At 42.8% G+C, this 23,023-nt stretch overlaps 1 protein-coding gene across 1 annotated transcript in view; it reads right to left on the reverse strand.

Moving 5' to 3' along the window:
* The window catches only part of LOC148431243 (uncharacterized), a 257,621-nt gene that overhangs the window by 129,930 nt on the left and 104,668 nt on the right, over positions 1-23,023 (reverse strand). The window contains 1 exon segment of the mRNA XM_088466172.1: positions 8,417-9,181. Coding sequence (XP_088322298.1) covers positions 8,417-9,181 — 765 coding nt within the window.

Raw genomic sequence — 23,023 nt, forward strand, 5'->3', positions numbered from 1 at the left:
TTCATGTACCCCAAATTTGATGGGACCCCTTAAAAAAACGAAAAAAATAACCTAAGTGCTCTTCTGCAACACTTCTTCAATGTCGGGAAAAAAAACACCTGCTGCGGCTATTTAAATCCCCGACTTTCATTTAAAGGCTAAAACGGGGGTACCCATAGTGATCCCCCATGTTTTTACAACTTTAGGGGGGTCTTACAAATTTTTTAAGGAAAAAATCGTAACTTTACGCAAATCCAACTTCGGAGGTTCCTGTTTTCGATAATTTTATATTGAATACGGGGATAAGCGGGAGCGCGCCCGATACTTTAACGCAGGTAAAAACTTCGATATGAAACGTTAACTTCGACATTGAAGTTAACGTTTCATATTGAATACCCCTCATAGACTCAAGTTCCACCTCTCTATTCCTATAGAACAGTGGTTCTCAAACTCGGTCCTCAGGACCCCACACAGTTCACGTTTTCCAAAGGTGTATTCATTACTCACTGACACATTTTAAGAGATCCACAGGTGGAGCTAATTATTTCACTTGTGCTTCCGTGAGGAGATCTGGAAAACATGCACTGTTTGGGGTTTTGAGGACTGCGTTTCAGAACCTGTGCTGTAGAACATTTTAAGCTAAGCCACATTTAGCAAAGTCTCTCATAAAATGACTCTACCCTTCGGTGAAGTAGGTGGTGTATGACGTAGCCCAGCAAGATTTAAGCTCCTAGACATCTATAAAAATTACTGCATGCAAGTGGCCATTTTGTGTAGCTAGAGTCGCGATGTTGCCAGTTGGTGTAGTGATGGCGGTTTAGTGTGGTGAGCGCTTTCGCGGTGAGTGCACATGCACTCGCCACCTGCCTTGATGTCAGCCAAGAGTGTTCTAATTAAGACTGAGTTGATTAAGTTTATATTAATTAGTTCTAATTGTTCCTAAGTTTAGTTTTTACCAACGATTGTGATTCAAACCTGTTCCCAAAAACATTCTCAAAAAAGTTGTTACTAGAAGCCTTATAAGATTAAAATATGAGTTTATTCCCTTATTATTTTATTTTTATAATTTAAGGGACAAGAATGGATATTATGACAGTCAGAAATACCACCGTACTAAGGGACTGATTCAGACCCGCTCGCAAGTGGGTCAATGGTGGCCAGTGCGCACGCGCGAGGCCCGGAGCGAGCGAAAAAAGCACTCGCTCCGGCGCTCGCATCCAAAAGGGGCAGCTGTCGATGTTGATTGACAGCTGCCCAGTTTGGAAGGCGGGGAAGGGGGATGGCTGAGCAAACGGAGCCGTTCCTGCAGGAACGCCTCCATTTGTGGACGGCCCTACTGACATCACTAGTGATGTCAGTAGGTGGACTTCCTGCTCTAATAGTGCAGGAAGTCCACTGGGGCTTGCGGCAATGAGACCCTACCGCAAGGGTCTCATCGCAAGCCCGATGGTCTTGACCATCGCGACCATCATCATGGCTGCAAGCATAAGCTGTGGGTGGTAACCCACAGCTATACGAGCGGCCAAGAGGCCGCAGCAAAAAAAAAAACACTCCCTGATTCAGAGCGAGCGCTCGCTTTTTGTGAGCGGCTCTGAATCAGGCCCTAAATTAGTATGCTTATGGTGAAGTATAGCATGGGGTATGAGATCCCCCACATGGTTCGCCATGTTGATTTGTTTGACCTGCTTCATGGAAGGCTCATCCCACCACACAGAGGTCATCCATATAGTATAAGAAAACTATCCAATACCAAGTTCTACTTCAGACCGAGCACCCATCTGTAATAGCCAGGATGGGTGTAATTTCCAAAATCCCTGTCCATGAGGACTAGCTAAGTCCAAATCTACAATAAGTGGAGGATAATCTGAAATACCTCTGGTTTAATATATTCGACCAAAGATATTTGGGAAGCAATCTGAAAAAAAACAGAACCAGGTCAATCCTCAAAAAGGAGTGACAGGTATGTGAGATACAAAAAAATTGGCCTACACCAGGACATATTACTCACCAAGCATCAACCCAGCCAAGACCTCTCACAAAATGTGTAAATCTACCTCTTCCCTACAGAGGAGAACCAGAGGATTCATGCCACCTATACAAGGTAGGGTCTAAGATTATTAAGGTCTTCTAAACCTAGCACAGCAGTAGTAGGGGATTGCATGACAAACTCAACAGCTCTCTTCAATACAGCATGTGGAGCGCTGATTTAATGTCCCCTTGTTTTCTCTTCAATACATCATGAGATAAGGGTGGGGGAACATAAGAGCCAGGATGAAGAGGGAGTCAAATGTATTCTGCAGACAAAAAAAAAAAAAAAACAACATACTTCCCCTGGGTGTTTTCAAAAAGAGTTCAATACAAAATGTACAGAAACTCCCAAAAAACTCCCTTAGAGGAGATGTGAGAGGCATGACACGCACAGGCAATCCATGAATTTTTGAGGAATAGGAGTTTACCGCCAATGAAATAGACAAGTACTGTCAGGACCATATTGTTTGAGCTGGTTAATGACTAGAGAGAGCGCCAGAGTTTGTCGTTGATAATTGATAACGCTGATAATTCTGGATTACTTACAAACCTCACTTGTTATAGTGAGCACTGAAATAATTACACACAAATACAGATTATAAAATAAATGACAATGCTTTTACTTAAAGACAGCTTAATCATACATATATTTTGCCAATGCAGACTTACAACAAAAAACATAGGTTATAGGTTATACCAACAGCAATAGGGGATACTTGTAAAATAAATGTGTGACACCCAGTACAGAATAGCAGGACAACAGTCAGCGAATACTTCATACATACGTAACGGCACCCCCGACCCTCATTCTGTGCTCTCTCCTGTTCTCTGACTGCTCCCCCCTCCCTCTTTCTCTGCTCATATTTATACCTTAATTTTGTGTATAAATTGAATTAATCTTATTAGTGCAATCAATCCAATTAATATTTGTATGTAACATAGGGCCATATTTAATTTGGAGCGAAAAGTCGGAATCGGCGATAATTTGTCGCCGATGACGTCATTTTTGCCTATTTTAATTATCCCCGTATTCAATTTCATAGACTTTTTGCCAGTGCGAAACGTCTTTGAAAAAAACCGGGGATAAGTTTTCACCATTTTTTACATGGCGAAAAAAAGTACAGAATTGGGGTTTAGGGGTGCAGGATTAAAAAAAAATAGCCTGCACACCTGCTAATGTCATTTAAAAATAAACTTTTTAAAAAAAACTTTTTTTTTGACAAAATCGGCACATCCCAAAAAATGTACTTTCATTTTGGGGTTTAAAAAAAAAAAGTGTTGGAATTTTTTAAAAAATTAGCGGAATAGCCTCAGGGGGGTCCCCATGTATGCGGCAGGTGTTTTCTAGAATGCAGGTTGCATTTTTGCAGAATTTTGAAAAATCAGTTTAGGGTCTTAAAAAAATGCTTACCCCCATTTTCATGTACCCCAAATTTGATAGCAATAGTTATTTTCCCCCCCAAAAAAATCTAAGTGGTATTCTTCACCCCTTCTTCATAGCCGCAAAAAAGCACCTGCCGCGGCTATTAGAAACTCCGACCTCCTTCAGCAGGAAAAAATGGGGGTACCAATAGTGATCCTCCATGTCCGAACATCTTTAGGGGGGTCCCAGACATATTTCCCAAAAATTCCCGTTTTTGTTTTATAAATCCACATTCAAGGGGTCCTGTTTTTGCTCATTTTAAATTGAAAACGGGGATAAAGCAGGCATGCGCCCAATACTTTATCCCCAGAAAAGCTCCAATGTGGAGCGAAAAGTCCAGCGCAGACTTTACGCTCCTTAATTGAATACGGCTCTAAGTCTTTATTGGCTATCTGTACCTTAGACATAATTCTGTGTTATCTTTTTGTTCCCATGTAGAAATCTTATTGCAGGTAAATGCTATCTCACTTACCTCATTTGTTATATAATAACTGAGACTTGCTGTCAGCTGTTGTGTGTGTGTTATGACTTATACATTTTATACCTATAATTCTTAGTGCCTCTGACCCCCCTTCCCCACGTGTGCCTCTGACCCCCCAGCCTTTGTGAGCATCTGCCCCCCTTCCCCATGTGTGCCTCTGCCCCCCCTTCCCCATGTGTGCCTCTGCCCCCCCTTCCCCACGTGTGCCTCTGCCCCCCCTTCCCCATGTGTGCCTCTGACCCCCCAGCCTTTGTGAGCATCTGCCCCCCTTCCCCATGGGTGCCTCTACCCCACCTTCCCCATGTGTGCCTCTGCCCCCCCTTCCCCACATGTGCCTCTGACCCCCCAGCCTTTGTGAGCATCTGCCCCCCTTCCCCATGTGTGCCTCTGCCCCCCCTTCCCCATGTGTGCCTCTGCCCCCCCTTCCCCATGTGTGCCTCTGCCCCCCCTACCCCATGTGTGCCTCTGCCCCCCCTTCCTCATGTGTGCCTCTGCCCCCCCTTCCCCACATGTGCCTGACCCCCCAGCCCTTGTGAGCATCTGCCCCCCTTCCCCATGTGTGCCTCTGCCCCCCCCTTCCCCACATGTGCCTCTGACCCCCAGCCTTTGTGAGCATCTGCCCACTTCCCCGTATCTGTGTGCCTCTGATTGGGGAACGCTACTTGTTTAATTTTTATTAGGCCCCACATATTCTGATGTATTCCTGCCTGCACTCTCCGTGCTGCATCTTTGTAGCCTGGCAGCACAGGACTTTTCCAGGTGACTCAGGCAGCCCGATCCTGGAGTAACCCAGAGATGGTTATGATGTGACATGACATCGTGTAGCTGCATGCCGCCTTCTGCTACAGTGATGCAGTGACACAGCAGAGAAAGGTGCACTGCAATGAATTTGAATCAATGTGTTTGTATTTTTTATCCTGTGGGGGACAATGTTTTTTTTTTCCTGTGGGAGCGAATGTGTTTGTATTTAATTCCTTTTGGGGCCAATGTGTTTATATATTTTTTTTCCTGCGAGGGCCAGTGTATTTCTATTATTTCCTGTGGAGGCCAATGTATTTGTATTTTTTCCTGTGGGGACCAATGTGTTTATATATTTTTTCCTGTGGGGGCCAATGTGTTTATATATTTTTAATGTGGGGACCAATGTGTTTATATATTTTTTTCCTGTGAGGGCCAATGTATTTGTATTTTTTCCTGTGGGGACCAATGTGTTTATATATTTTTTCCTGTGGAGGCCAATGTATTTGTATTTTTTCCTGTGGGGACCAATGTGTTTATATATTTTTTCCTGTGGGGACCAATGTGTTTATATATTTTTTCCTGTGGGGACCAATGTGTTTATATATTTTTTCCTGTGGGGACCAATGTGTTTATATATTTTTTTCCTGTGAGGGCCAGTGTGCTTTTTTCTTGGGGGGGCCAATGAGTTTATATCTTGTTTCATGTGGGGGCCAATGTGTTTGGCCCCAACAGGAAATAAATACAAACACATTGGCCCCCACAGGAAAAAAGATATAAACACATTGGCCCCAACAGGAAATAAATACAAAGTGTTTATATATTTTTCTCCTATCAGGGCCATAGTGTGTGTGTTTTTTCATGTGTTTGTTTTTTTCCTACCAGGGCCAATGTCATCTGCTACATGCTTCATGGGATGTAGCTGCTAAATTGTTAGATTTACAGATAACCTTAATTTAGATGGGACCCAGAAAAGGTCAGGGTAGGACCCCAATTTTTTAAATAGAGGGTTCCCTGGGACCCACATTTTTTAGGCAAAGCGTGATCACTGAATTGGTATTTGGGCTTCGCGGCACCCAGTGAGCAGGTCGCGGCCCTCTGGTCAGGTACCCAGAAACTAGCAATGAGACAAGGTGGCAGGGTAGAGAAAGATAAGTACCTACAACGGTAAATAACTCATAGAGAATACACTGGTGAGACACGTAGAGGATGTACTTGAAGAACAACTCGTAGAGAGTACACTGGAGGATGGCACGTAAGGGTATCACTGGAGAATGTCTCCTAAATAGATACACTGATGAATCAGCATGAGAGCTGAACACCAGAAATCAGTGTGAGAGCTGAACGAGCACACTGGAGATCCTAAGGCGGAGAAGCACGAGAATATCTGAGCATGGATCCTGGAGCGATGTAAGGGCCACAGTCACTGGAGAGTGAACAAAGTTGAACAGGCCCCTTCCTGTTACCTGTAGTCATGCTTTATACTCCTAGGTAGCTATCAGAGAGTCAGCTGAGAGCTGGCAAGGCTACCACTGGATGAGGGACTAGTCAGGTGATAGAGACCAACATAAATGCGCCCATGACCGCCACCATGGGACCAGGACACACACATGGAAGTCCTAGTAGACTCCAGGGAGAATTCAGTGCACCACCTGCCGCTCAACCCGGCGTCTGACCATCAGGAAGATCAGGGGAAGCCGGCGCAATGGTGAATAGTAGCTGATCCCAGCCCAAGACAAGAGAAGTCAGAATATAAAGTGATGTCAGAAAAATAAAACTACAATGTAGCCTATATAAAAATATCGGCACAAAACTTTGAAAAAGATCCTTGCAGCATCCTCTTTGCTCAGATAAGAGAGAGAGCGAGCACGGTCTTATAAAGACACTAATATATCCATAATGCATCTGCTTCCGGTGCACCCACATATAGGACAGTGCTTATGCCTCACTATTGCTGTGTCCTCATTGTGTACCAGCCTTTTCTTTCTTAGTAATAGGTGTAAGCAATAAGTGATTCTGAGGTGCTCATATCTTAGACTCATAACTTATGGCGAAATGGGAGTGACTACATCTCAGCAGGGCGTCCACACGTGGGTGTATAGATGTAAGTACGTGCTAATAGGAGTTCTGCATTTGGCCATTCCATGTCATTGTCAGGTATTGGGTAGGTGTAAGTTGCCATTACTGGCCATGGCGGCTGATCTAGTCAGTGGAGAGTGGTGAGTGTCTGACTCAGGATACCGCCAAGAGAATTGTGATGGAGGCAGTTGGCTAGAATTGCGCCCACATTACATGCGGCTCACATTCAGTGTCAGTTTATAGCCTCACATTCCTCCGGGAACCTGGAATCATCACTCCAGAAATGTGAATTGGGGGGAGGATTTTTGCAAGAACTTGTCTATCAGGTTTCAAAAACAAATTAACAAATACACAAGAATGCGATATGTACAGTAACAGAATGAGGCCTGATAACGCGATATGTACTGGATTACTTACAAACCTTACTTGTTACAAAGGATAATTAAATAATTCACACAAATACAGATTCTAAAATAAATGACAATGCTTTTGCTTAAGAACAGCTTTATTATACACGTATTTTGCCAGTGCAGAATTACAACAAAAACATGCAGTAGGGAATACCTGTAAAATAAATTTATGACACCCAGTGCAGAATACCAGTCAGCCAATTTCATACATACATACGTACGGCACCAGCACCCCCAGACCCTTCCGTGCTGTGTGCTCTCTCCTCTGTTCTCCGACTGCCCCCCCTCCCCTCTGTCTCCCATGAGTTTATACTATAACTTGTCTATACCTCCAATTAACATTAATTTAATTAATATTCGTACGTGCTAGGCCCTCATTGGTCATCTGTGTCTTAACCATAAGATTTATATTATTCTGTGATATCTTTTTGTTCCCATGTAGAATTCTAACATAATTGCTCATCTAGCCTTCACCTCTGACTTTTGCAGATAAATGCCATCTTGATTTAACTATTTTTGTTTATAAAATTCCTGAGACTTGCTGTCTCCTATTCTGCACACACTAAAACTGACACATTTTAAAACCATAATTCTTATTGCTAAAACCTTGTATATAACAATTTAACCTATACATATCTCCGCAGTTAATTACACCTGCAAAGAAATAAAACTAAACTAATCTCTACACACTTTTTAATATATCCTTTAACATACCTTTAGCTAAAATACTAAAGAAGATGGCTGCTGCAACAGACGCTCACTTGCTTACTTTAGAGAGAAAGGGAAGGCCTTATCCTCTCTAGGCCCGAAGCCATTCGACAAGTGCGTCCTTCCGCAACTCGCACAACAAATATGTATATTCTCAGTCATTTCTATATGCTCTTAATTGCAATGCAGGAAATAATAAAATACATAAGCGTGTATATATTCATGAATTGCTGAAGGATCATGTACATCCACATATTCCTCTGTTATTAGGCCATAACAAAAAAGAAACGTGAAAAGGTCACTAAAGAGCCTGGGACAGGAGAAATACTATGCTTACTCAGGTACTTTGGATAAAATATTCTCACTTGCAAACACAAAGTATCACCTAACACCACTCAGGACATGGAAACGGTTTCTCACCTGTGTGACTTCTCTGATGTATAACAAGACCTGATTTCCGTGTAAAACATTTCCTACACTCAGGACATGAAAATGGTTTCTCACCTGTGTGAATTCTCTGATGTGTAACAAGAGCTGATTTGCATGTAAAACATTTCTTACACTCAGGACATGTAAATGGTTTCTCACCTGTGTGAATTCTCTGATGTGTAACAAGAGTTGATTTGCATGTAAAACATTTCCCACACTCAGAACATGGAAATGGCCTCTCACCTGTGTGACTTCTCTGGTGTGTAACAAGATATGATTTCTCTGTAAAACATTTCCCACACTCAGAACATGGAAATGGTTTCTCACCTGTGTGACGTCTCTGATGTGTAACAAGATGTGATTTCTGTGTAAAGCATTTCCCACACTCAGAGCATGTAAACAGCTTCTCACCTGTGTGATTTTTCTGATGTGTATTAAGATCTGACCGCTGCATAAAACATTTCCCACACTCAAGACATGGAAATGGTTTCTCACCTGTGTGAATTCTCTGATGTATAACAAGATCTGATTTCTGTGTAAAACATTTCCCACACTCAAGACATGGAAATGGTTTCTCACCTGTGTGACTTCTCTGATGTGTAACAAGATGTGATTTCAGTGTAAAACATTTCCCACACTCAAGACATGGAAATGGTTTCTCACCTGTGTGACTTCTCTGATGTAGAACAAGTTCTGATTTCTGTGCAAAACATTTCTCACACTCAGAACATGGAAATGGTTTCTCACCTGTGTGACTTCTCTGATGTGAAATAAGATGTGATTTCTGTGCAAAACATTTCTCACAGTCAGAACATGGAAATGGTTTCTCACCTGTGTGACTTCTCTCATGTATAACTAACTTTGATTTATGTGTAAAACATTTCCCACACTCAGAACATGGAAATGGTTTCTCACCTATGTGACGTCTTTCATGTATAACTAAACTTGGTTTAGAGCTAAAATATTTCCCACACTCAGAACATGGAAATGGCCTCTCATCTGTGTGACTTCTCTCATGTATAACTAACTTTGATTTATGTGTAAAATATTTCCCACACTCAGAACATGGAAATCGCTTCTTAACTGGCTGATGGGTAATAAGCTTTGTGTTCTGTGTAGAACATTTGGAATCTATAGAACAGGGAAATATTGTATCTACTTTACGAGATGTAACAGATGCAACAATATCAGAGTTTTTAGAACACTCCCCAAGATCAGAGGGATCAGGTGATATATCTCCATTGAGAGGTACTGGAGGCATAACTGGGGAATCTTGAGTGATGTCATTCTGAGTTATAACGAGATGATCCACTGAGACACTCCGGCTGCTACATCCATCTGCTGGGAATAAAATACATATATGGAAATATTAATGTTTGCTTACAAGATTCCTTTTAGAAAATTGTCCCCAAATTGCCAGGAAATGGGCAGATGTTGGGGTATTATATAAATTATTAATTGGTACCAAAATATACTGATATCAATAGATGGGGATATGTATATCCCTTGAAGAAGTACAATACAAGGACAAAACACGTTGGATGCTCCTGTTCTCTACCTTTTTTTATGAACTTACCAGTTTTATGATCAGATAAGCCAATTCCATTCTCTTTTATTTACACTTTTAAAAAAAATAGTTTATTCCTGCATTTGTATAATTATTTACGTTTTTTTCGTATACTATCCTTCCTGTATTGGGATACTTTCTTTATTGTCTTAAATAAAATTGTTTTATACATTTTATATACCTATTTATTTTTTACACATTTTGTACTGATATATATAAATTTATTGTATACTAAGATTTCACATATTCATGCATTGTATTATTGCTCTTTGAAATATTGAAGTATTTAGCCACTTGGAGAGTTTTTCTTTTATCAATTGTATTTATACACTTGGCACTTTAAAGTTTTTTCACTGAGCACTTTATATGATAAGGTTAATATTATAAATATACATATACAAGGTTATACAAGCACATTTGGTGCTCAATTTACAGTTCTATTATTTGCATATATAGTCATGTGCCAGAAAACTGAGACAGCCACGACAATTCCCAGTACATGCCACCCCACTCTGCATGAAAAGGTATCTTCCTCCACTCAGGTACAACAGTATATATGGAAGGTGGTCATAATGCTCTGGCTCATCCAGTGATCGTGCTGAGTGAGCTCCTACTCTACAGTTTCTGGGTCCATCACAATTTGAGCTTTTGAGCTCCCCATATGCAATGAGAACACCCCACATGGCCTACACATACTGTACACTATGGAAAGGCACATTCATATTATACGTACAGACAATGTTTATAAATACATTACCTTGATTTTAAATGCAGTGCTGGGAAGAGAGGGGGCTAAGGGCAGGAAGCAGTTGGGAAATTCCTGGGGGCGGCAGCTTGGACAGTACTGGGGAAAAGCAGAAGTTGGGGTAGAAGGGGGCAAGGGCATGCAGTGTTGGGAGTAGTAAGTGCAGACATCTGAGACAGTGCTAGGGGCAGGGAGGTGACAAGGGCAGGAAGTACTGGGGGTATATAGGAGTAAAGGGTAGATAGCAGCTGGGGCAGAACTGGGGGGCAAGGCAGGGGTTAGGGTCAGGGAGTACTGGGGTAGGGAGGGGACATGACAGAAGCTGGGGCAGTACTAGGGGAAGGGAGGAGGTAATTGTAGATATCAGCTGTGGCAGTACTGGGGGGCAAGGCATGGGTTAGGGTCAGGGAGTACTGGGGTAGGGAGGGGACATGACAGAAGCTGGGGCAGTACTAGGGGAAGGGAGGAGGCAAGGGTAGATAGCAGTTGGGGCAGTGGTTACCTCCTTTCTCCTACTGGGAGCCCCTGGCCAGGTTATAGTTGTCTGCCTCTAACCTGAGCTGCAGCCCCAGCTTCTCCCTCAGCAGCCAGGTGTAGAACTCCAGTTTGCTTATGTCCGGAGCAGTGTCCACTTCCCCATCCTCCAGCGTGCACAGAGCTGTCAGAAGGAGTCGGGGATAGAGTACAGGTTGCTGGAGGGGCCCGGCAACACCAGCAGCCAAGGATGATGTTTGATGGAGAGCCTGGAGATCGGAGAGGCATGGAGGTCTCATGCGGTGATTGGATGAGACGCTGCCGACGGCAATTGGATGAGTAGTAATTGGCTACTGTGCGCACACCAGATCCACAAATGAAAGAAGTTTCACACCCAAGTATTGTTCTATCAGTGCTGGGTTCTGGATCTGTCTAAATGCAGGAGAGTAGTGTGGATGGAAAGTATTTGTTACTCTACTGCATTATAGGACGAGAAGTCTTCATCTCCAATAGTCCCCTGTGTCCCCTTTTCCTTATGACGTGTTCCCCAACCACATGGTGATCTCTTCAGCGGGCAGAAAGGTCTCCTGTGTCTAGTGTATCTTGGAAGCAGATGAGCCACAACTATAGCCTCCAAGTACTATGAGTTATTACTAGTCCATACTACGGCCACTGGTGAGAGATGATAGTAGGCTGTGTGGGTTACACCAGAAAGTGTGAAAAAGAGACTGGTTAGATCTCTGGGCTGGTAACACACATGATGTGAGGGGGAGCAGGAGTATAATAGGGGCTGATGGCTCCTGATATATGAGATACACCAGAGAGTGTGGGAAAGAGACTGGTTAGATCTCTGGGCTGGTAACACACAGTGACATGATGTGAGGAGGAGAGCAGGAGTATAATAGCGGCTGATGGCTCCTGATGTATGAGATACACCAGAGAGTGTGGGGAGGAGACAGGTCAGATCTCTGGGCTGGTAACACACAGTGACATGATGTGAGGAGGAGAGCAGGAGTATATTAGGGGCTGATGGCTCCTGATGTATGAGATACACCAGAGAGTGTAGGGAAGAGACTGGTCAGATCTCTGGGCTGGTAATGCACAGTGACATGATGTGAGGGGGAAGAGGGAAGAGCAGGAGTATAATAGGGGCTGATGGCCTCTGATGTATTAGATACACCAGAGAGTGTGGGGAGGACACTGGTCAGATGTCTGAGCTGGTAACACACAGTGACATGATGTGAGGAGGAGAGCAGGAATATAATAGGGGCTGATGGCTCCTGATGTATGAGATACACCAGAGAGTATGGGGAGGAGACTGGTTAGATCTCTGGGCTGGTAACACACAGTGACATGATGTGAGGAGGAGAGCAGGAGTATAATAGCGGCTGATGGCTCCTAACTCCCCCACTGGTCAGATACATTTCCCTCATTAGTTTGTACTGATAGTGGACGATGCAGGATAAGAAATTGTTGTAGTGATTGAGCAAGGAGGATATGTGACTTATGTAATAAACATTTATTACTCACCTGTGCTGATATCTGTAGGGATTTCCTCCTCCTTACACTGCTGATCACCCCTCGCATACGTTTCTTCTTCTCCCTTTATATCTTCTGCCTTATTATCAGTCAGATACGTCTCTTCTCCCTTTATATCTTCTGCCTTTATATCATTCACATACGTCTCTTCTTCTGCCTCTATATCTTCTGCCTTTATATCAGTCACATATGTCTCTTCTTCTCTCTCTATATCTTCTGCCTTCATATCAGTCACATACGTCTCTTCTCCCTCTATATCTTCTGCCTTCATATTAGTCACATACGTCTCTTCTCCCTGTGTATCTTCTGCCTTAATATCAGTCAGATGTTCACCCTAAATATACAAGTGTGAAGTAATGTGTAACACCTGCGCTCAAAAACCAGGTGCAGCTAGATTTCAAATACATGATCACCTCCCTAAACAAACATAAATGAAAATATAAAAAAAGCAAACCCAGTGCTCCTTCAGTTAGGAGTACTGAGATATGTCCAATGTCAGATAGTAATAGTCATAGGAAACTTGCACGGTTCTTTTCTTTGTGTCAATCTTCCTACCATGTGGGGTACGTATAAAATCCTCAATATAACCCCACACCCCAAGCAGTGTACACCTATTTATCCCAGCTACTTTATTCTTTTTCTTTCTTGAAAATTTTTTTTCATTTTTGTACCCGATATGTAGTTCTATATGGGAAGCTTCTTATACTGTAGTAACAGTGTTCTCCCCAGAAAATTTTTCAAGCCGGATGGCATCAAGAAGTAGCCGGGTGGGGGACTTTGCAATAATAAAATGTTTTAAACCATGACCTTATAATGATTTAAACTTTAAATAACATTTTATATATAAATTTTCTTCTTATTAGAGGCCCAGTTGGCTGATTATGAAAAAGCTGCAAAGTCTGTAGGATCTGATCCTTTTTATAAAGCTCCCAGATACTGTCCCCACTTGCAGGCTCCCAAAGTGCCGGCTGGTAGGCTGATTATTGCCGGGTGGCGCACCCGCAAAAAACAGCCTGGGGAAAACACTGAGTAAATCCCAAAAGGTCCTCTCCGGGTTATAAAGCTATAATAACATCCAATATATTTTTAGGTGTTTTCTTACTTTATGTGATTAGTTGCTCTATTTGAGTATTTTACATTGGAAAGGACTGTACAGAATTGTCATCATTTCTTGTACAAAAATATGGACATCTAGCTGACAGACTGGACTTAAGTTTTAACTTGTTGCAGTTATCTATTGCATGTACCCCACAAGGTGCGCTGGGTTTTATATTTTCCTTCACCCTAAATAACCCATAAAATTGGGTTATTTAGTAAACCGTATAATATCAGTGTATAAGACAAACACAGATTCTCTACACATCATACAGTGACAGTCATATTGGTATATTGTGAGACCCTACATCCCACCTACCTGATGCTCCTGTGGGATCCTGTGATTCCCCTCTGTATAATCCTGGGAATACAGAGGACGGGGACATCTCTCTGGGGTATTTCTGATACTGAGTCCATCTGTAGGAGACACAGTGACTGAGTACATTGTATATATGTGATTATCAGGTGATGTGTGTGTATATAGGAGGCCCCCATACCTGCTCTCTCCTGTACAATAAATGACAGTCTCCTTTTACCCAGTGATGTGAGGGGCCGGTGATTCTCCATCATTACGTCCTTGTACAGACCCCTGTGTTCCTCTATATACTCCCCCCTCCTGCATGGAGACATAGACAGTGACATCCTGACACCTTATAGGAACCTGACACACACAATGATACAGTCATCACCCAGACACATCCCCTGGTGTTACTGTATAATGTCCCATTCCCAGCAGTCACCTCTCCAGTCATCACCCAGACACATCCCCTGGTGTTACTGTATAATGTCCCATTCCCAGCAGTCAACTCTCCAGTCATCAGCCAGACACATCCCCTGGTGTTACTGTATAATGTCCCCTTCCCAGCAGTCACCTCTCCAGTCATCAGCCAGACACATCCCCTGGTGTTACTGTATAATGTCCCATTCCCAGCAGTCACCTCTCCAGTCATCACCCAGACACATCCCCTGGAGTTACTGTATAATGTCCCATTCCCAGCAGTCACCTTTCAGTCATCACCCAGACACATCCCCTGGTGTTACTGTATAATGTCCCCTTCCCAGCAGTCACCTCTCCAGTCATCACCCAGACACATCCCCTGGTGTTACTGTATAATGTCCCATTCCCAGCAGTCACCTCTCCAGTCATCACACAGACACATCCCCTGGTGTTACTGTATAATGTCCCATTCCCAGCAGTCACCTCTCCAGTCATCACCCAGACACATCCCCCGGTGTTACTGTATAATGTCCCATTCCCAGCAGTCACCTCTCCAGTCATCATCCAGACACATCCCCTGGTGTTACTGTATAATGTTCCATTCCCAGCAGTCACCTCTCCAGTCATCACCCAGACACATCCCCTGGTGTTACTGTATAATGTCCCATTCCCAGCAGTCACCTCTCCAGTCATCATCCAGACACATCCCCTGGTGTTACTGTATAATGGCCCATTCCCAGCAGTCACCTCTCTAGTCATCAGCCAGATACATCCCCCGGTGTTACTGTATAATGTACCATTCCCAGCAGTCACCTCTCCAATCATCACCCATACACATCCCCTGGTGTTACTATATACTATCACCCACTTTGCAGTATTATCACATTTTAGTAAGGGGACGTACGATTCTTTCATACGGCCGGTACGCCCTGTTAAAGGGTATACCCACACCCTTCACTAACACGTACAGGACAGCACTCTCCTTAGATCCTCACCTACTGGAGACTGCAAATGCCATCACGGGAAGACGGGTTGTCACTGTAGAGATAAGAGGGAGACAGCCACAAGTGTCGTACGGAAAGGGACCCCTTCAAAGGGTTTCCTTATGTAACCTGCAACCCAGATACAAAAGGGAAGGACATTATCCTCTATTAGAGGTATTCCCCGCACTGTAGGGGCATTATTACATTTGACAACAAGGTTCACGTAGACACCCATTGGTGTACTACGGAAAGAGGCACCCTAAAGGAGCTCTCTTATAACCGATTTTCACAATACAGGTCGTTCCTTCCTATATGTACTATTGTAGAAACTGGACATTTGGACAGTGCACAAGGGAGCATTGTGACTCCCTGTTTTTGATCTCATACCTAGTTTCATTAAATAATTCTTATTTTAACATATCCGCTTCTTTCACATTTATATCGTACCATATTTTCTGCTTCTGAACATTATAGAATCACAAGGTTAGCGCTGGACACACCACCCTCATTTATACTGTTTATTCCCTGAGTTTGGACAACTCTGTGCCCAGCAGCTTCTGCTACACGGTTGGGGACACCTTTGCGCTGGTGGATACATACTAAGTGTCCCAATCCAGCAGTCATCTCTCCAGTCAGAAGCTGACTCATCTTGCTGGTGAGTTTCAGGATCTTCTGGTCATTGTGTCTCTTATGTATCAGTGAGTAAGGTGGAGGCACCGTGATGGGGCTCTGGGTGCTGCTCAGTCCTCCTGAGAAATGGGGACCCAGATTTCCTCACTTCCCCAATCGTGTCCCTTAGTTATTACTATAGATATAAGATATGTCACTGTGACACCTGCAGACCCTGTCACCTCCCCAGTCATGGAATAGTGATAATAACAACAACAGCTAGAAGACACCACAGGCTGAGCTTCCTATATAATATTAATAATAATAATAATAATAATAATAAAAAATAATATTAATAGCAATAATAATTACAATAATAGAACCCCACAGGCAGCTACACCTACACTATAATAACAATAACATGAAACCACAGACTGCTCCCCTTGTATAATACTACTACTAATAATAATAATTACAATAAAAGGGCCCCACGGGCAGCTACACCTGTATAATAATAACAATAACAGGAAACCATAGGCTGCTCCCTCTATATAATAACAATAAAAAATAATAACAGGCTGATTCTCCTATATAATAATAATAATAATAATGACACCACAGGCTGCTTCCCCTTATAATAACATTAATAATAATATCACTAACCTACATAATAATAATAATAATAATAATAATAATAATAATAATAATAATAATAATAATAGAACACCAGAGACTGCTCAACCTATATAATACTAATAATAATAATAATAAATATTATTATCAGGACAAGCAGCCTGTGGTGTCCTATTAATAACAGTAATAATAATAATAATAATAATAATAATAATAATAATAATAATAGGACACCACAGGCTGCTTGTCCTGATAATAATATTTATTATTATTATTATTATTAGTAGTAGTAGTAGTAGTATATAGGGGGAGCAGTCTCTGGTGTTCTGTTGTTATTATTATTAAGTGGGAGCAAACTGTGGTGTCCTGTAATATTGCGATACAGGGGGGCAGCCTGTAATGTCCTGCTAATAATAATAATAATAACAGAACACCAGAGACTGCTCCCCCTATATACTACTACTACTAATAAAAATAATAAATATTATTATCAGGACAAGCAGCCTGTGGTGTCCTATTATTATTATTAATATTATTATTACTGTTATTAATAGGACACCACAGGCTGCTTGTCCTGATAATAATATTTATTATTATTATTATTATTAGTAGTAGTAGTAGTATATAGGGGGAGAAGTCTCTGGTGTTCTATTATTATTATTAATATTATTATTACTGTTATTAATAGGACACCACAGGCTGCTTGTCTTGATAATAATATTTATTATTATTATTATTATTATTAGTAGTAGTAGTAGTATATAGGGGGAGAAGTCTCTGGTGTTCTATTATTATTATTATTATGTAGGTTAGTAATATTATTATTATTATTATTACTGTTATTAATAGGACACCACAGGCTGCTTGTCCTGATAATAATATGTATTATTATTATTAGTAGTAGTATATAGGGGGAGCAGTCTCTGGTGTTCTATTATTATTATTATTATTATTATTATTATGTAGGTTAGTAATATTATTATTAATGTTATTATAAGGGGAAGCAGCCTGTGGTGTCATCATTATTATTAATATTAATTATTATTATTATCATTATTATTATTAATAACAACAGGACCCCACAGGCTGCTCCCGCTATATAACAATAACAGGAAACCATAGGCTGCTCCCCCTGTATTATAATGATAATAACAACAACTACAAGACACCACAGGCTGATCCTCCTTCATAATATTATGCCATGCCTATGGTTTCCTGTTATTGTTATATAGGGAGAGCAGCCTGTGGGGTCCTGTTATTAATTATTATTAGGACATCACAGTCTGCTCCCCTGTATAGAAATATTAACAGGACACCACAGTTTGAACAACAACAACAGCAACAACAACAGGACCCCACAGGCTGCTCCCCCTATATAACAATAACAGGAAACCATAGGCAGCTCCCCCTACAACTACAAGACACCACAGGCTGCTTCTCCTTTATAATATTATGTTATTGTAATTATTATTATTACTAGTAATAGTAGTAGTATACAGGGGAAGCAGTCTCTGGTGTCCTATTGTTATTATTATTATTATGCAGGGGGAGTGCTCTGTGGTGTCCTGGTATTATTATTATTATTATTATTATCAGGACATCACAGGCTGCTCCCCCTGTATAGCAATATTAACAGGACACCACAGTTTGCTCCTACTTTGTAATAATAATAATAACAACAGGACCCCACAGGCTGCTCCCCCTGTATAACAATAACAGGAAACCATAGGCTGCTCCCCCTGTATTATAATGATAAAAACAACATCATCAACAAGACTCCAAGGGCTGATCCTCCTATATAATAATAATAATAATAATAATAATAATAATAATAATAATAATAATAATAATAATAAAAATATATATATATTATCATCAGCAGGGGAAGCAGCATATGGTGTCCTGTTATTATTATTATTTTATTATTATTATTAATAATAACAAAACATTGCAGACAACTCCACCTGGTATAATAATAATATTACTATTATTAATAATACAAGGACACCACAGCTGCTCCCCCTGTATAATAATAATAATAATATAATGACACCACAGGCTGCTCCCCCTGTATAATAATAATAACATGAGACCACAGGCTGCTCCCCCTGTATAACAGGACACCACAGGCTGCTCCCCCTCTATAATAATAACAGGACACAACAGCTGCTCCCATTGTATAATAATAATATCATGACACCACAGGCTGCTCCCCCTGTATAATAATAACAATAGGACACCACAGGCCACTCCCACTGTATAACAGGACACCACAGGCTGCTCCCCCTCTATAATAATAACAGGACACAACAGCTGCTCCCACTGTATAATAATAATATCATGACACCACAGGCTGCTCCCCCTGTATAATAATAACAAAAGGACACCACAGGCCACTCCCACAGTATAATAACAGGACACCACAGGCTGCATCCCCCTCTATAATAATAACAGGACACAACAGCTGCTCCCACTGTATAATAATAATATCATGACACAACAGGCTGCTCCCCCTGTGTAATAACAACAGGACACCACAGGCTGCTCCCCCTGTATAATAATAATAACAGGACACCACAGGCTGCTCCCCCTGTATAATAATAATCTCATTACACCACAGGCTGCTCCCCCTGTATAATAATAATAACAGGACACCACAGGCTGCTCCCCCTGTATAATAATAATAACAGGACACCAGAGGCTGCTCCCCCTGTACAATAATAATAACAGGACACCACAGGCTGCTCCCCCTGTACAATAATAATAACAGGACACCAGAGGCTGCTCCCCCTGTACAATAATAATAACAGGACACCACAGGCTGCTCCCCCTGTACAATAATAATAACAGGACACCAGAGGCTGCTCCCCTGTATAATAATAATAATAATAATAACAGGACACCACAGGCTGCTCACCCTGTATAATAATAATAACAGGACACCACAGGCTGCTCCCTCTGTATAATAATAATAATAACAGGACACCACAGGCTGCTCCCTCTGTATAATAATTATAAACGGTCACCACAGGCTGCTCCCCTGTATAGTGATAACAGGACACCACAGGCTGTTCTAACTGTGCATATGACACCATAGGCCGCTTCCCCTTATATAGGACACCACAGGCCACTCCGCCTGTATAGTTGGCACAACAAGTTCTAGTGTTGTATAGTAGGCACCAAAGTCTGCTCCCCTGTAAAATAGAGCACTACAGTCTGCTCCCCTGTAAAATAGAGCACTACAGGCTGCTCCCCCTGTATAATAGAGCACTACAGGCTGCTCCCCCTGTATAATAGCGCACTACAGGCTGCTCCCCCTGTATAATAGCGCACTACAGGCTGCTCCCCCTGTAGTAGGACATTATTACCTGCTGCTGCCGGACAGTCTCTTTGTTTTCTTTCTGGAAGAGACGCGGAAATAGATGTAGAAATGACTTCCTGCGGGTGGAACGCACATAGCGGAAGTCGAGGTGGAACGCACAGGGCGAATGTCGGGTGGAACGCAGAGGGCGGATGTCTGGTGGAACGCACAGAGCGGAAGTCGATGTGGAACGCAAATCTGGTATAAAAAATCAGACACTCATCGCAGGGACAACCTCTCTGAGGTATTTCGCTGGGCGGGTGTCAGACTGGCCGCGGGGGTAACCCGGGGCCAGTATAATATACAGGGGGGGGGGGGTATTAGGTATATATATATATATATATATATATATAAAAATATATATAGAGCTACTCCCCTGTGTAGTCAGTCACCTTTGGGATACCTATGATGACGCTGCTTTATTATAGTGGAAGTGCGGAGGGCCCTGCCTGTCCCATAGTAATGCGGCATGTACCCTGGGACAGACGTGTAGCGGGGGCACATACATCTGATATCCCAGGATACACCCCATGAAACGTTTACCGTATATGATCCCTGTAACGTGGGATGCCCCTGAACAACACTAATATTGGGGTCCATAGTCTCCTCTAATGCACAGGACCCCCCCCCATGAGACCGCTGGATGGGGTAACGGGCACATAGGGCAGCGCTGAGGGTTACGTGTCAGACCGTAGACAATAAGACGGGCGCACAGCGTCATAGCCCCTTTCATCACATTTTCTATGTCTCCTTCCAAATCGCTGTAACAAATATGTCGCTGCAAGTTGCTCATGGCGACTGTCTGACCAGGAATAAATACAACTATCAGTAAGACGTCATTATGACCTAAGTGGTTGCCACATTTATCAGTAGAAATGTGACGTCATTCAGTAAAGTCCGCGGAGGTGGAGCGGCTTACTGACTACCTATAGGGGGAATACACAGAAAGTCACCGGCGACGTCCTGTAACCCACGAGGGGTATGTCTCCACCGGAGCAGGGAGATAGATTCCCAGTAGGCCATGCGGGGAGATGGTAGTGTGCGGTGGGAGGGCAGCTCCTCAGCAGGGTGGGATGTGTGGCATGAACCAGCCTGGCTGGCAATGATCATTAGCAGCTAATGGCGACTTCTCAGCCAAGCTGCCCGTAGGTGCCAGAGGATTGAGGATGGGAGCACAGGAATCGCCGCAGCCCCAGGAGACCAAGTGTGGAGTCAGCAGCTCAGATGTCACAGAGAGAGACAGCAAGCTCCGATGGTGATTTCTCCACAGGGGAGAAAGTAGAGTGGTCACAACGAAAGAGGTTCCAGATCATTCCCTGTACATGCACCCAAAGATGGCCGGGGGCGGTCATGAACGCCGAACATGTTGGAGGCTCAACTTCGATGGCTCCAGACCTGAGACCAGGATGGAAATCCTCCCTAATGTATTAATGCAGCTGCATCCCACAGGGGTAATTTGTAGGGTAAAGGTCCAGTATTAAAGAAATGTAAGTAGCTGAGGTCTGGGGCCCATGTAAAAAGTGGCCACGCTGGGTGGAAGTCACAAAGGTGCCACGTTCCTTTCCTAATAATAAATGTACAGAGCACACAGCAATGTAAGTGTTACATCCACATTTATCCCCCTGTGGACGCTACTGTGGCGTGAAAAAGTTTCCCTCTTCTATTTTTGCACAATTGTTACAATTATTTCAGATCTTTGAACAAAATTAAACAGGATCCCGTAAGGCTACTTATGGATCACTTTATATTTACTATATGTAATAATACACTTAGTAATAAATCTACGATATGACTCTATGGGGTATATTTACTAAAGTGCGGATTTTTAAAAGTGGAGATGTTGCCCATAGCACCAATCGGATTCTAGCTATTATCTTCTAGAAGGTGCTAGATATCCGCACCTTAGTAAATATACCCCTATGTTTTCTAGCAGCTGCATAAGACCTGGTAGTGTCCTGGTATATACTGTATAACTATAATATCACAAACCAGCATATAGCAACGCTTGGGACATAAACTCCAAAGAATGAAAATAAAATGAGATGTTGTGAGATAGAATGGTAGACAATTTATTTATCATAAAATATCTGTAAAAGAAGTTTACTAATCTATACTTACGAAAATCAGGGGCAGATTGGGCCGCCGGGACACCGGGCCGGTCCCAACAGTGGCTTACGGCGGAGGCCGCTCTCCACTCACCCACGTTTGCGTCCTCGATTGGTGCTAGGCAGTGGGCTCTGATCGGGCAACTCTACACTGTACAGCAGCTATGAAGGAGCTGCTACACATGCCCAGCCCCAGTATCTCCCCCACAAGCCTTTGCGGAGCTTGTCAGTCACACTTGATGGCTCTGCCTCCAGGACAAACTCAACAAGCAGGCAGCAGCATGCACGGGGAAGCCGGCCACTCCACAGTCAAGCAGCGGGCAGCAAATAAGTATTGGTGGCTGGCCGTATGTACAGACACGTACAGATGGACGGACACGGGCAGGGGACTGATGCTGAGAATTGGGGCTGAGGGTTGGGGACTGGAGCAGGGAGACGCACACTGGGGCCGGAGGAATGGGGATGTGAGCCACAGGTGGGCATGGGAATGTAGAGATGCAGGGGCTCCTGGAGAGAGACATGGAGGCCTGTAGATGGAGAGTCACGGAGGCCTGTAGATGGAGAGACACAGGGAGCCTGGAGAACCACAGGGGAGGCCTGGGGATGGAGAGATGTAGGGGGGGTCTGGAGTAACACGGTTTGGAGAGAGACAGAATTTGTTTAATCGGGAAGGTCACATTTTGTGTAGAGAAGAGCAAGGGTTTGTTTGTGACGGGCGCACATACAGAAAGATAATAAAACTTGACTTTTATTATTGCTATAAAATATCCCAATCTCTGGGAGAGATACAGTGAAATATAGTTTGTTTTTTAAAACTATTGGTGCGTACACACGGTACGATAAAAATGCACAAATGAACGATAACGCTATCGATCATATTGTGCATTTTTCGGTGCCTTCCAACCCACCAATGACCTGC

This window comes from Taudactylus pleione, unplaced genomic scaffold (genome assembly GCF_031769625.1).
Source record: "Taudactylus pleione unplaced genomic scaffold, aTauple2 ptg002601l, whole genome shotgun sequence".
Classification (NCBI taxonomy): domain Eukaryota; kingdom Metazoa; phylum Chordata; class Amphibia; order Anura; family Myobatrachidae; genus Taudactylus; species Taudactylus pleione.